Below are 13,312 nucleotides of genomic sequence, written 5' to 3' on the forward strand. Positions count from 1 at the left end.
TCTATGTCCGGGCATCCACAATAATTCAATAAAATTGCAGAATAAGCTGGATGAGCTGCTAGATGTGGGGCGCCTCAATGAAGTTCATGAAGTGATTGTTGCTTGTGAAGCCCTCTCTTAGCACACTGATCTTATTGGACGCAAAAGTGAATTCTGGATCACTTATTACGTCAGTAATTATGTGGCCTGGAAGATGGTGAAAAAGACCAAGTGCAACAATGTAGGAAGTTGTTGCTTGCTACATTGAATCACGCCTTCTGTGCCCGTCCGAGTCCTTAACAGACCTGGTCAAAGCTATGGAAGATGCATTCACCTATTGCTTCAGTTTCAACAAGTTTAAAAGTGACAGCATAACAGACATTTTCTCTTGCCTCTCTGTGAAGAAGTTAAATATGGTGGGCTGTGAACACCACAAACTGGAAGTGACAAATCAGATAATTAGATTCTTTACACTGACCAGAATACATTTGCTCATTGCTGGGGAAAATGTGCCCAATAAATAAGAGATAAAAAATGTTCTTGAAATTTAGACGTATGACTTAACTGTCATAGCGTTTCAGCGAACAAGGTTTTATTTATGTTATTGTGCATTACTCACACTGTGTTGTTTCTTGTGATTTTACTATTGTTTTGTTCACATTGTTACAAATTTGTACATGGGAGGTAGCAGTGGGTGATTGAGTTCCCTAACCGCTACCGGTGGCATAGGTGCCCAGGTGGGCTTCCAATTCGGTAGTGAGGGATTCCCATTAACAACAGTGATGTCACTGTCTAGCTGTGTTTCACATATGCAGGAATCAATTTTTTCGTGAACTGGTTTGTGACTGTATCTATGTTTGCGAATGAAATCGTAATGTCATGTGTGTATGCATGCCCACTATATCATCGTATATTTACTGTTCTTTTTGCTGCCTTATTCACTTGCTTTAGCTGAGTTTCGTATAACTTGCAGTTCTCTCCAACCTTAATGCATATGTTGTGTTTATTTTTCATGTTGTTTTTTGTTTGTGAAAATAAATGGCATGCTTGTAAAATTCGACCTCAATTGCTCAAGTCATACAAATAACGGTTGCCGATACCTTTGCGTGCATTGAGACTTCAGGGAGAACACAGCGGTATCAAAGTGAAAACTGCACGGACTTTGTTTTGGTGTCAAGCTACAATGATTGATGAGTGTGAGTTATATCCGCTACCATAGATGCTCTTTCTTGCAGGTGCCAACAATAAATTGGTTTGTCTTATGCATACTTTTTCAATTGTTAAATGGAATATGTAAACCAGATCTATTCGGAGTTTTAGGAACTCCGAATAGTGCAATTTCCTCAGTGCCAGTGACACAGACACTACATGTGTCTTTTGTGCACGATGAAATCTGACCAGGAATATTTGTTGCAGTTTATATAGAAGTGCTTATCGTTCTACATAAATGCTATAATAAATGACATCATATACACTACACAAATAGCAATAGAGGTAATCAAAATGATATATAGCTACAACACAAGGGTGTATGTGTTTATGTCCAAGCTTTCATCTCATAACCAGATGAAAGCTTGGTTGCTGTGGTAAATACATGAGTGAGAATGATACTACATACATAATGCTGAAATTTGTGCACAAAGCAAGCCTCGAGCGATGTCCAATGTGTCATCTACATGATGATCTAGCCTTGTCACTGATTACGACAGAGCTTTGGGCAACAGGCCCACAAGCTTAGACCTCCAGAAGCAATGGCAGTATTTGTAGTCTTCCACTTGGGTCTTGAACCAGCCAAAAGGATAGATGGTGAAAATTAGAGCCAGGACAGCTCTGTCTAGGGTCATAATAGGGTAAAACCAGAGAATGACACTCAGTGCGACCAAACTGGGGTGCCTCATGTGTTGCAAAAAGTGCTCCAACTGCAATGACCTTGAGCTGTTGTATGTGCTACTCTCTGCGCCGCTCCAAACCTATAAAAAGAAATAAAAGAGAGACATTGGCAGCTGTACAAGAGGTACAAATCTCAGATTAAGGTAAGTAGTGTTGAGCATGTAACTAGCATAAAGAAATGACAATCATGCTACTGCCAAATGTGAGTGTAGCTGTGTACATGCGTTCATTTGGTGATGTGTTAAGGCAAATAAGGGAAAGAAAAAGAGTACGTAAGAAAAAGGATGACACAAATGATGGCACTGTTGCTTCTATCTTCCTTTCCTTGTTATTACATTTTGTCACATTTTCTTTCCACTATGTCCGGGGTTGCCACTGACTTGCTATTGAAAGTCGCCAAATGACAAGCGAAATGTCGCCATTTTTCTTCAGATTTCGCCAGAAATGCCGCCACTGTACATACATAAGCCGTGTTTAGTGATGAAATTTCAAATTATGTATAGCCCCATGTAGTATGGTACCATCCATAAATCCTGAATTACACTGACGTTTTTCAATGCCAGTCACATCACCCGCTTCACCAGGGAAGCACTAAAAAAGGGCATGCAAAACTAGCAGCCTTTCTGAATGCTAGCGCATCACAACACAAGTTGGTGGTGATTTTAGTTGTAGTGAATACAGGATGAAGCAGTCGCTACAACAAGAGAAGGACATGATGCGTGGCCTTTCTGCAGATTTAGAGAATATTGCTGCAATGGAATCATGAGTCTGATAATTAAAAGACTTAATTACAAAGTAACGAACATAAATAGGAAACTACTGCATACATGCTTATACGCTACACATTCGTCTCACTGTAGTTTTTGAAGGCTAACCAAAGAAGCCAGACTTCTTGGTGCACCTGAAATGTATGTTAATAACAAATTTAAACTGAACATAACAAATTAAGGGGTACTACAACAGTGAAGAAGTCAACAAGCTATTCACGACACTTGGAGCTGCGGTCGGAGAACATGGCCTAATCGTCAACTACACACTTTAGACGTGAAATTTGTAGATGCTTAAAGTTTTTAAAGCACTTAAAGAACGTAGTATAGCACTACCACTTTGTGGTATGCGAAGAAGTCCAGTGGCCTAAATTGCTAGGAGGTTGCTAGCAGACACACCAGTGCACCAGTGCCTCCAGGACCTAGGTGAATTAGGAGATACACACCAGAAATAAAACTGACAAAGTAAATTGCACTTAAAGTGTGCCTTCTACTGGTGGCTGTAACATTAGGAAGATTGAAAAAATGCTGTTACCCATTCATTCTGAAGACAATGAGTATAAGATGTATAACTCAGTCGACCAGTCGACACCTAAGCTAAAAATCGCCAAGAATTGGCCCCGTGGCCAATCATAATTTTACATCGCCACGGGCCTCTTAAATTCGCCAATCTGGCGAAAAGTAGCCACCAGTGGAAATCCTGACCAGGGTCGCCACTGACTTTTGAGTGAAATTCGCTAAAAAATGAGCGAAAAGTCGCCATTTTTATTCCAATTTCGCCAAAAAAGTCACCACTCTAGATATGTGTGGCTTGTCTAGCTATAACATTGATAATTATGCATAGCTCTGAGCAGTACAGTACCATCCATAACCTCTCAATGATATTAGCGTTTTTTAATGCCAGTCAAATCGGTCACTTCACCATGGGAGCACAAAGAAAGGGCATGCATGCTCCAGCAGTGTTCCTGAATTCTAGTGCAATAAGAAAAAAATTATGATGGCTTCAGTTGTAGGGAATACAGGGGCAGTCGCTACAAGAAGAGAATGACGTGCGTAGCCCTGCTGCAGATTTAGAGAATTTTATTGAAGTGGGATTATGTGTCCAATAATCAAACAACTTAATATAAAACAGCGGAAATAAATTCGTAGATATGGCCTACTCCTTGCAACGTCCGCACCACACTTTCTGTGTGGTCTTGCTAACGCTGTACATTCAGCTCAGTGCAGTTTCTGAAGTTCCCGAAGGCTACCTAAAGAACCCGATTTCTTGGCTCGCCCAAGAAGTGTGTTAGTAACAAATTTAAATTCAATACGTACCAAACAATAAGGTACTACAGCAGTGAAGAAGTCGATGACTTATTCAGGACAATTGGTGCTGTGGTCCAAACACACAGCCTAACTTTCATCTGGCTACTTCAGAAGCAAACTTTAAAGAAGCTTGAAGCTCTTAAAAGAACACTGAAGAGGTTTTGAATTCGCCAATTCATTGTGAATTCGGTATCCGCGACCTCTTACATTTGTACGGAGGTTTTCTTGACGAGGTTCGATTAAACAACGGCGCTACATGCGAGCAAACTTTGACATTAAAAAAAATGGCAGCATATCTACGGAGTGAATGATGGAGAGTGGGGCAAAGCATTCGTCTGTCCATTCGTTCTTGCTTCCATGCGTCCGTCTGCGAGACCGTCCATGCATCCATCTGCCCGTCCGTGCGTGCGCCTGTTCGTGCGTCCGTCCATGCATCCACCCCTACGTCCGTTCATGCGTCCATCGATGCATCTGTCTGTGTGTCCGTTCGTCCATCTATTCAACACTCCAAGTACCACCATCTCACCGCCATCCAGCGGACATTCCAAGTACTAAACGAGAGCTGGCACACGCACACTTTCTTACGGCTTGCGCTTCGGCTCTACTTCCCACCTTTAACCACCTCGAGTTCATGGTATATACTAGTTCACTGTATTCATGGCACTGCGGCCCAACGCTCGCTAAACTTCACTAAAACCAAGGAGGTTACGCCCAGCGAGTATAACGTAGCAACCTTTTCCTGTCAGATAGTGCTCAATGTACATGCCAATGGCTACTAATGGGAAATGAGAGACAGGAGCATTCGGCTTTTAGTTAACGCGCACGCTGCAAACTTTTTATTGTTCAACAAAGCACAGGAGAAATCTCCCACCGGCACCACCTTGCAGGTCAAAATGTAACACTGGTTACACACATTGACTACGACAACAAGGGACGAACGGGTGCCGCTTTAAGGAGCTTCGCCCCTAAAAACGCCCCCCGCCATGCGGTCGAGCCACCGCCCAGCCGGCAACTTTGCGCCGGGCCGCCTGCATCGCTCAGTCAGCTCAGCTTGCTTACTTCGCGGTTGTATCATATTTCTGCAGCGATCTGCTGCCTGGCAGTTCTGCCAGTTCGTAGGGATTTCTTGCTATTGCACCGTTTTTTCTTCTGATTAGAGATTTTCACCATCTGACATTCAGTAGTTGTGTTTGTGCCAGGTTCAAGTGGACTCGCGATGCCTAGTTACTGCGCGGCATATGGCTGCCGCAGCACTTACGGCCGCGATGAGGTCGCTTTTCACAAGTTTCCACGGGATCAGAAGATGGCTGCGAAATGGGCCGCTGCAGTTAAAAGAATATACTTTGGACCTATGAGATGAAGCGCGCTGTGGTGGTGGTGAATCTGCCGAATCTTGAAGCAGCAGCAGCAGTCCTCTTTACCAATGTGCACGCATGCGTGCATGATCACGTATGGCGAAAACACGTGCACAAAGATATCAGTACACATAGTCGAAATCAGCTATTTTATACGACAGTCGCATGCTTCTAGTGCATATATACCAATTGCATTTTAACTCATCTTCACTGTAGTACTGGGCAGAGTTTAGAAAAAGTGACGGTATTATAAAAAACAGAATCGCAATATATAAGTCAAACTATTCTTGCGCAATTTTCAGCACAATTATGAGCCCACATCACCACTGCGGCAAGAGCGGTACTCGTCTGGCTCTTTTATTTTTCTCGCGGTAGCATACTGATTCATGGCGTGTGCCTTGCCGAGTGCAAAGTACGATACTGACTGCATTAACAACGCTGCACTATGAGCTGTGAAATCTACGAACAGCGGATGTTTCTGCATGCTGCCCGTGCCTAGCACGAACCGAGATAATAAGCGGCTAAAAGTGAGTGCCGATGCTGTTGTTTCTTATCGAACTTGATATCCACTGATAAGAGTATCATCTGTAACAGTTTAATATAGTGAAATTAAGCACTGGCATGCATCTTATACATGCAAAATTAAGCACTAGCAAGCATCTCATACGTGCCAGTCTATGTTTCCAATGCGGGTGAAGGTGGCTGGTTGATACTCATTTTTCTGTGCCGGTTTAGTCGTCACTATGAAAGTGGCGACCGGCTTGAACATGTACGGATATACAGCGAACTCGGTCCGACTTCCACAGTTTGCCATTCTTACAGCAACTACCCGATTTCAACAGACAAACATGGCATTGATTGCCAGCGAGCGCAGTCACCTGTCCTCACCTTCCTTACAATGACATCAAGGAGCTTCGATTAATCACAGTGGTGGCAAGACTTGCGATGGCGGTTTCAGCGCCTGTTGCTTGTTTTCAGCAAAATAAAGTTATTTGCATTGGTTTACGCAAATTTTCTACTTGATTTTCGAGTTAGCCGCACAAAATTACGTATAGTGACACCATATGGTCGTTTTTTTTTTCATGTTTCAGTGTCCCTCCAAAGCACCGAAAAAAACTTGGTATAACACCACCGCCTCATGACCCATGAAACAGTCTGCTTACCTAAATTTTGCTGGAAGGTTGGTGGCAGACGTACCATAGTGCCAGTGCCTACAGGATATGAGTGAACTGAGGAGATACACAAGCGAAACAAGACAGACAAACACAATGCCTTCTACTAGTGGGTCTCAAACTGCAAAAATAAGGATATATGTTGTCCCCCCTAACATTAGAAGACACTTGATTTGATTGATATGATTTGTGGGGTTTAACGTCCTAAAACCACCATATGATTATGAGAGACGCCGTAGTGGAGGGCTCCGAAAATTTCAACCACCAGGGGTTCTTTAACGTGCCCCCAAATTTGAGTACATGGGCCTACAACATTTCCGCCTCCATCAGAAATGCAGCCGCCACAGCCGGGATTTGATCCCGCGACCTGCGGGTCAGCAGCCAAGTGCCTTAGCCACTAGACCACCGTGGCAGGACCTTTAGAAGACACTTAGTATAGAATATATAACTAAGTTATGGCCTAAGCCGAAAATAACCAAAAATTCCTCATGTCACCATTCACAATTTTAGGTGACCATGGGCCTCTCAAATTTGCCAATTTTGCGAAAAGTAGCCACCAGTGGCAACCCTGACCTTGACTATGTCATACCAACATGCCCAAGCAATCACTCTAGAGGTGAATAATTTGGGAGGCATGTATGGATGTGTAGTTCGTGGTGATTGAGCTTGGCTCGCCGTCATTGCGCGGGCTTTTTCACCTATTTCGGCCGTCCACATGCCCTAACATGACTCACCACTCTTTTGCTTTATGTTGCAAACGCAGCATGACCAAACTCGTAGAAACACTGAGTGAGTGGATTTATTACTCAAGATCATAAACGCGACACAGCGTTGTCCAAGCTCCATTTCTTGAGCAATAAATACACTCAATCAGCATTCTTATGAGTTTGGTCACGCTGTGTTTGCAACAAAAACCAACAGGTTACGGGCCTAAGACAGTGCATTGATCGTTCTTTTTAAGAAGCACGAGTGGATTACCTCGGTTGAAAGAAGAGATGCGACCACGTCGAAGGGTGAAAGTGTCAGGCTGCACCGTCTTCGCCACAACATGCTAATGTATTCCGAAGGTTAGACTGGCATGCTAAGCTGTGACGAAAGTGAGAGGTGTGTTTCGTTTTTGTTTTGCCAAGAAGATGGGCCAAGACACGTCGAACGTGAGTGCGACAAAACTTTCATGAAGAGGTGACTGAATTTGGTGCTAGAAGTTAGAATCGCCGTTAGAAGCACGAGACACCATACATCTGTGATCGTCAGAAAAAAATGACTGGCAATTTGTTTTTGTTTTTTTTTTTTGCGCGTTCAAGTGACAGTAGTGTTGTGAAAAAGTGCGACTGACATACCAGTCCTGGTGGACGCTAGCGACTAAACTGTTGGGTGAGGAGTGACCGGAATTTTTGGTGTGTGCACGCTAGTTGAAAAGTATCAGCACAAAAGAAAGTGTGCTTGAGCATGATGTCAGACGAGTACGGAATGCCCAAGTTGTCATCCGACAATAATCATACATGGTACATAAGGACAAGAGCAGCTCTCGTACAAAAAGAATGCTGGGAGAAGATTGACCCTGGTTTTTCAGTGGGAGCTATGTATGAGCAAGAGAAGGCAATCAACAACATGGCACTGATTTTCCCTTGTCATGGATGACAACTACATGGATAACATTGGGACATGCAGAACTGCCAGAGACGCTTGGAATAGGCTACAGGACATACACACCAAGTTTGGACTCTTGAATATACTCCAGCTGACATGTGATTCTTTCAACGTGAAACTGAAGAGACACAAGTCAATGCAAAATTACCTCGGTAGACTGATAGATCTACACGAGAAGTTGTCAAATGTAGGTTATGCATTTACAGATAGAGAAGTTGTCTTGCTGATGCTGATGGGACTCCCCGAGACGTACGAGCAAATCATTCTAAAGTTAAAGCAAGATAAAAAAATGCTAACAACCCGAACAATAAAGACAAGATTGCTGATTGAGGAGGAGAAAAAGCTGCGTCATACCAAAGAGTGTACAAGCGATGAAGAGGGAAACAACGGCTCTGATCTCAAAAGCTCGGTCAAAGATTGAGAGTAAGCAACACAACAAGAAAGTACATTTGCCCAACGTCAAGAAGAATGAGAAGAAAAATGACCAGTGTATTTCAAGTGTCCAGAAGAAGAAAGTAAGATGCTTTGCTTGTGGCAAAATTGGTTCAATACTGAAAGATTGTGACCAATTTTCAGATGATGGGGATGATCGACTGAACAGAAATCCGCCACCTGCAAGAATTGCTACTCAGGTAGCTTTGTGTGCCAGAAATTTGGCAACACCACATCCTTACATGAGGCATACGGAAGCGGTGTGACAGAGCACATGACGATACTGCAAGCAGAGAATCGATGAGTGTGATGAGAAGAGAAAAAATTCAAATTCAGTCGTCTGAGGAGTGTGGTGAAACATACGTGACACTTGAAGATGTCTTTTATGTGTCCGTTTTGAATGGCAACCCACTGTCAGTTGAAAGAACTGAAGCGCCAGAGGTCCATATGATGTTCGCTAAGGGCAAAGCCAAAGTCACAAAGAACACTGGTGAGCTGATCCTTACCGCAACTCGAGAAGGACAACTGTATCTTGTCAAATAAGCAACAAAGTCGACGATGATGGCACAGACCAATAACATAGCCTTGTGGCTCAAAGGATTAGGACACCTTCACTATGATGCTGCTCATTGCCTCTGTGGAGCCACTGAAAATTCTGTGAAGAACAAGTGTGACACATGTTGTATGTAAAAGTTAAGACAAAGCAGTTTCCCAACGAAAGAAGCAACATGGGGCAAGGTTCCACTGTAGATTGTGCATTCAGACGTGGTTGGAAAAGTAGCAACAACATCCGGAGGGAGCTCCTGCTACTTTGTAACCTTCATGGATGACTACTCAAGATACGCTATGGTGTATTCTATGAAGGTTAAAAATAAAGTGCTTCAGAACTTTCAAAGGTACAGAAGCATGGTGCAAAATATCCACAACACGAAGACTTGTTTTCGTGCAAACTTGCAAAATCTGCAAGTAGCAACATTGAAGGAGACAACGATATTAGCAGCTCAATCTTGTTTCGAGCTGAAAACACTTTGAACGAGCTGCATGATGCTTGTGGTTCAAAAGATGATACTGAGAATAACAATCCTGAAGAAGACACCTCACCTGCTGACCAAGATGAGACAGTGACACAGGATCTGTCCAGTGCTTCAGATCAAGGCACACAGATATAAAGGCGGTCAGAAAGACTGGCGAGCTGCATTTCCGATGGAGGCGGAAATGTTGTAGGCCCGTGTGCTCAGATTTGGGTGCACGTTAAAGAACCCCAGGTGGTCTAAATTTCCGGAGCCCTCCACTACGGCGTCTCTCATAATCATATAGTGGTTTTGGGACGTTAAACCCCACATATCAATCAATCAGAAAGACTGGCGAATAAGAGACGACCTCAACGTGACTGTCTAAGCTGTTGTATAGCCAAGAGAACCAACCTGACTAATCCAAAGACAGTGGATGAGGCCTTATCTGTACTAGACAAGAAGAAACAGAAGGCTGCTAAACAGAGTGAACTGAATAGCCTGGAAGCATCTCACACGTAGAAATTAGTGCCACAACCAAAAGACAGAAGTTCATTAAAAGCAAGTGGAGGTCACTGCGATAATTTGGGCATCAAGAATGTGGATGAAATGACAGTCCATTAAGGGGGAGTGTTAGGTTGTAATGGATTGTCGTTAGATGGCAACATGGACCTGGAAGTGCACCACTACCGTTTTTCCTTTTATTGCGAGAGCAATTATATGAACAGTCCCGGCTGGTTTTTCCTGTTGCCGCCATCATTGATGTATACGTGTGTAAACACACACACACACACACACATGGGGAAAGATCCACTAGCCTCTTCTTTCTGCGGAGCGAACATCGCCTTTCCAGCCAATAGTTTGCATGCTTATTTCGTCAGCGAACAGTTAGCAGAGGGGAAGAGGGGTTATGGTTGCCGCGCTATCGCGGCAACCATAACCCCTCCGCAGCTGAGCTTGTAATGACAGAGGACGTCTCAGCGTAACGTGTCAGGTGGTCCACGGCGGTCACTATCTATTGTTTGCCACTAGATCTGACGGGGAGAGGCCCGTAACGGTCGACACCTATAACTTCGTATGGCATTGAAAGGCACTGAACTGCCTGTAGATGTACAGCAGGTGCAGATGTCGGGAGTTTACGATGCTGACATGGGGAGCAGGTACCAATGCACCGCACTATGCCAGAAAAAAGGCCAGGCCAGTAATAATGACATCAAATGCGGTCAAGAGTTTTGACTGCTGGTCAAAACCAAGATGACCAGCAGTCAAGTCATCGTGGAAGGCTTCGAGCACCTGAAGTCGAAGAGAGCGTGGCAGCACAGAACCCCATTGTCCAGCCTAAAGTGCAGAAGTTGACAACAAAGTCGTGCATTAGGTGGATGAGAATCTCCCGGAAGGTGGTCCATAATGCGTCTGCAGTTGAGCTCTCGCCAATGCTGATATGGGGAGCAGGAAGCAAACAACGAGATAAAGCGTCGACGTCTTGATGTTTTCTGCCAGACTTGTAAATTATGTCAAAGTCGTACTCCTGCAAGAGTAGTATTCACCAACACAAGCACCCGGACATGTCCTTCAGTGTAGAAAGCCAGCATGAGACATGGTGGTCCGTAATGATTGTGAAGTGACGGCCGTGGAGATAGGAACGGAACTTTTGCACCGACCAAACCACAGCCAGACACTCTTGCTCAGTTATCATGTAGTTCTTCCCGGCAGCAGTGAGTATGCGACAGGCATATGCGACAACTCTCTCTAGGAAAAAATTGTCAAGTCCCAGAAAAACGGCTCCTATACCAAGGCCGCTAGCGTCGGTATTGTGGCATTATCGTAGCCAGCAAGAAGCGCAGCTCACCGGTCTCGTAACGCTCGCGCTACGCGAGAGCTCGGGTTTGCTGAAGCTCTGGCTGACCTGGAATAAACGACGTGCCACCTATGTTCTGTTGAGTCAGTGTCGTGCGTTGTAACAGTGGCGACGAGGACCTCAACAAGTCCTGGACCTGCAGAGCCATGAGCGTGGGATGGCCAGCAGTGTTTGAGAAAATGTGGTCAACGTTCTGAGTTCGCCTCGAAGCCTACTTCGAAGCGCAAGACATCACGGACACGACGAAGCGACGAGCAGTGTTAGTGGCCTCGCTACCAGAACGCGAGATTCGAGTAGTCCAGGAACGTTGCCATCTGAGGCAAATCAACGCACTTCCTACAATGATGCCGTTAATTACCTCGAAGAGTACTACGCCCCTGAAGTCAACGAAATAGCGGCAAGTTATGTTTTTTTACTCGATCACAACTAGAAGAAGAGGGGCACAGGAATTTATTGCTGAAATAGGGCTGCTGGCAGAAAAAATGCAACTTCGGATTGTCGCTCGAACGCATGCTACGAAACCGAATCAATCGTGTGTGAAGTCTCAGATGAAGATGTGAGACGACATTTGCTGACTCTCAGGAACCTGACGCTAACAGAAGCAGAGGATTGCGTTATTGCAGCTCAGAACACAACCCCGAATGCTAGAAGGATGCAATCTGCCGATCAGATTAGCATTCAATTCATGCGTCAGAATAGGCCACAAAAAGGGCAATAGAAGGCCGAAGGCATGACACCTTGCCATAGATGTGGCAGTGAAGCTCACTCGAACGAGCAGTGCTATCACGTTCGTACGGTCTGCCGCCGATGCGGTAAACGAGAACACGTCACTCGAATATGCCGAGAACAAACCCAGAAGAAGCCCCGTGGCGCTTACGTCCTGTCGGCAGCAGCTAACGATAGCTCGGAAGATGAGAAGCTCTATACTATAGTGGCTCATAAAACGAGTACTGGTCGCATTGTTAAGCCAATTTTCGAGGAAATTACTTGGGATGGTGCCGCTTACCATGTTGAACGATACGGGGTCACCTGTTAGCATTATACTTCAATGAGCCTGTTCAAGCAGAATCAAAGCAGATGGCCACCTCCAAGCAGCACCACTCTCAAATTGTCATGTTTTTTTGGGAGAGCTTCCAGTGGTTGGAGAAAGGCACATGAAAGTGACCTGGGAGAGGCACGGCGTATAGGGCACCCTGGTTATCGTCGATACACCGGGACCAGCGTTATGTAGAAGGGATACCATCAAGGCGTTTAACAATTGTGGAGTGGCCATGCTGAGACCAAATGTCGTCGAAAACCTCGACACGTCCAAGGAAGACCGCACGAGCCAGGAACTTCACACTTTGTCAAGGAGTTCAAAGATGTGTTTGCTCCAGGTTTAGGACTACAGTTAAACCTCGTTATAACGAGACGGGCTATAACAAAATAACGGATATAACGAGCAAATCCTAATTCCCCTTGAAAGTCCCCATACAAACCAATGTATTCAAAACCTCGTTTTAACGAGGCAAAATTTGCCTGTTATGGGATATAACGAACAAATTTTGTTAGGAAGTAAAATTTTGAGCCGATGTCACGACAGTGCACAACGCGAATTTGAGACGGCGTGCAACGCGAGAACTGTATTTAGCAGTTCAAAACTCCCGCCATGTGCCCTCCAGCAACACGTGCAATGCAGATGACACCCGCTATTTCCGGAGGAGAGGTCGCTGCACGTGCGCCGCTTGGCTACCACCGACAGCGGAGCATTGCGCAGCTCCGCGAACGTCTCGCCCTTTTCTTTTCTTCTGTGCCTTCTTTATATTCTCCCTCTCCCCTTTCTCATGGCGCTGAGGCGCGCTTTCTAATCCTACATACCCTCTTCTCCTTGAGTAACCGGTTCCTAGAGGGC

General features: G+C 44.8%; 1 protein-coding gene across 1 annotated transcript in view; it reads right to left on the reverse strand.

Annotated features, from left to right (window-relative positions):
- Positions 1–1,383: 1,383 nt before the first annotated feature.
- The window catches only part of LOC119178747 (nurim homolog), a 66,831-nt gene continuing 54,902 nt past the window's right edge, over positions 1,384–13,312 (reverse strand). The window contains exon 6 of the mRNA XM_075882544.1: positions 1,384–1,949. Coding sequence (XP_075738659.1) covers positions 1,680–1,949 — 270 coding nt within the window. The 3' untranslated portion in view covers positions 1,384–1,679. The remainder of the gene's footprint in view (positions 1,950–13,312) is intronic.

The sequence above is a fragment of the Rhipicephalus microplus genome, chromosome 2 (genome assembly GCF_043290135.1).
Source record: "Rhipicephalus microplus isolate Deutch F79 chromosome 2, USDA_Rmic, whole genome shotgun sequence".
Taxonomy (NCBI): Eukaryota; Metazoa; Arthropoda; class Arachnida; order Ixodida; family Ixodidae; genus Rhipicephalus; species Rhipicephalus microplus.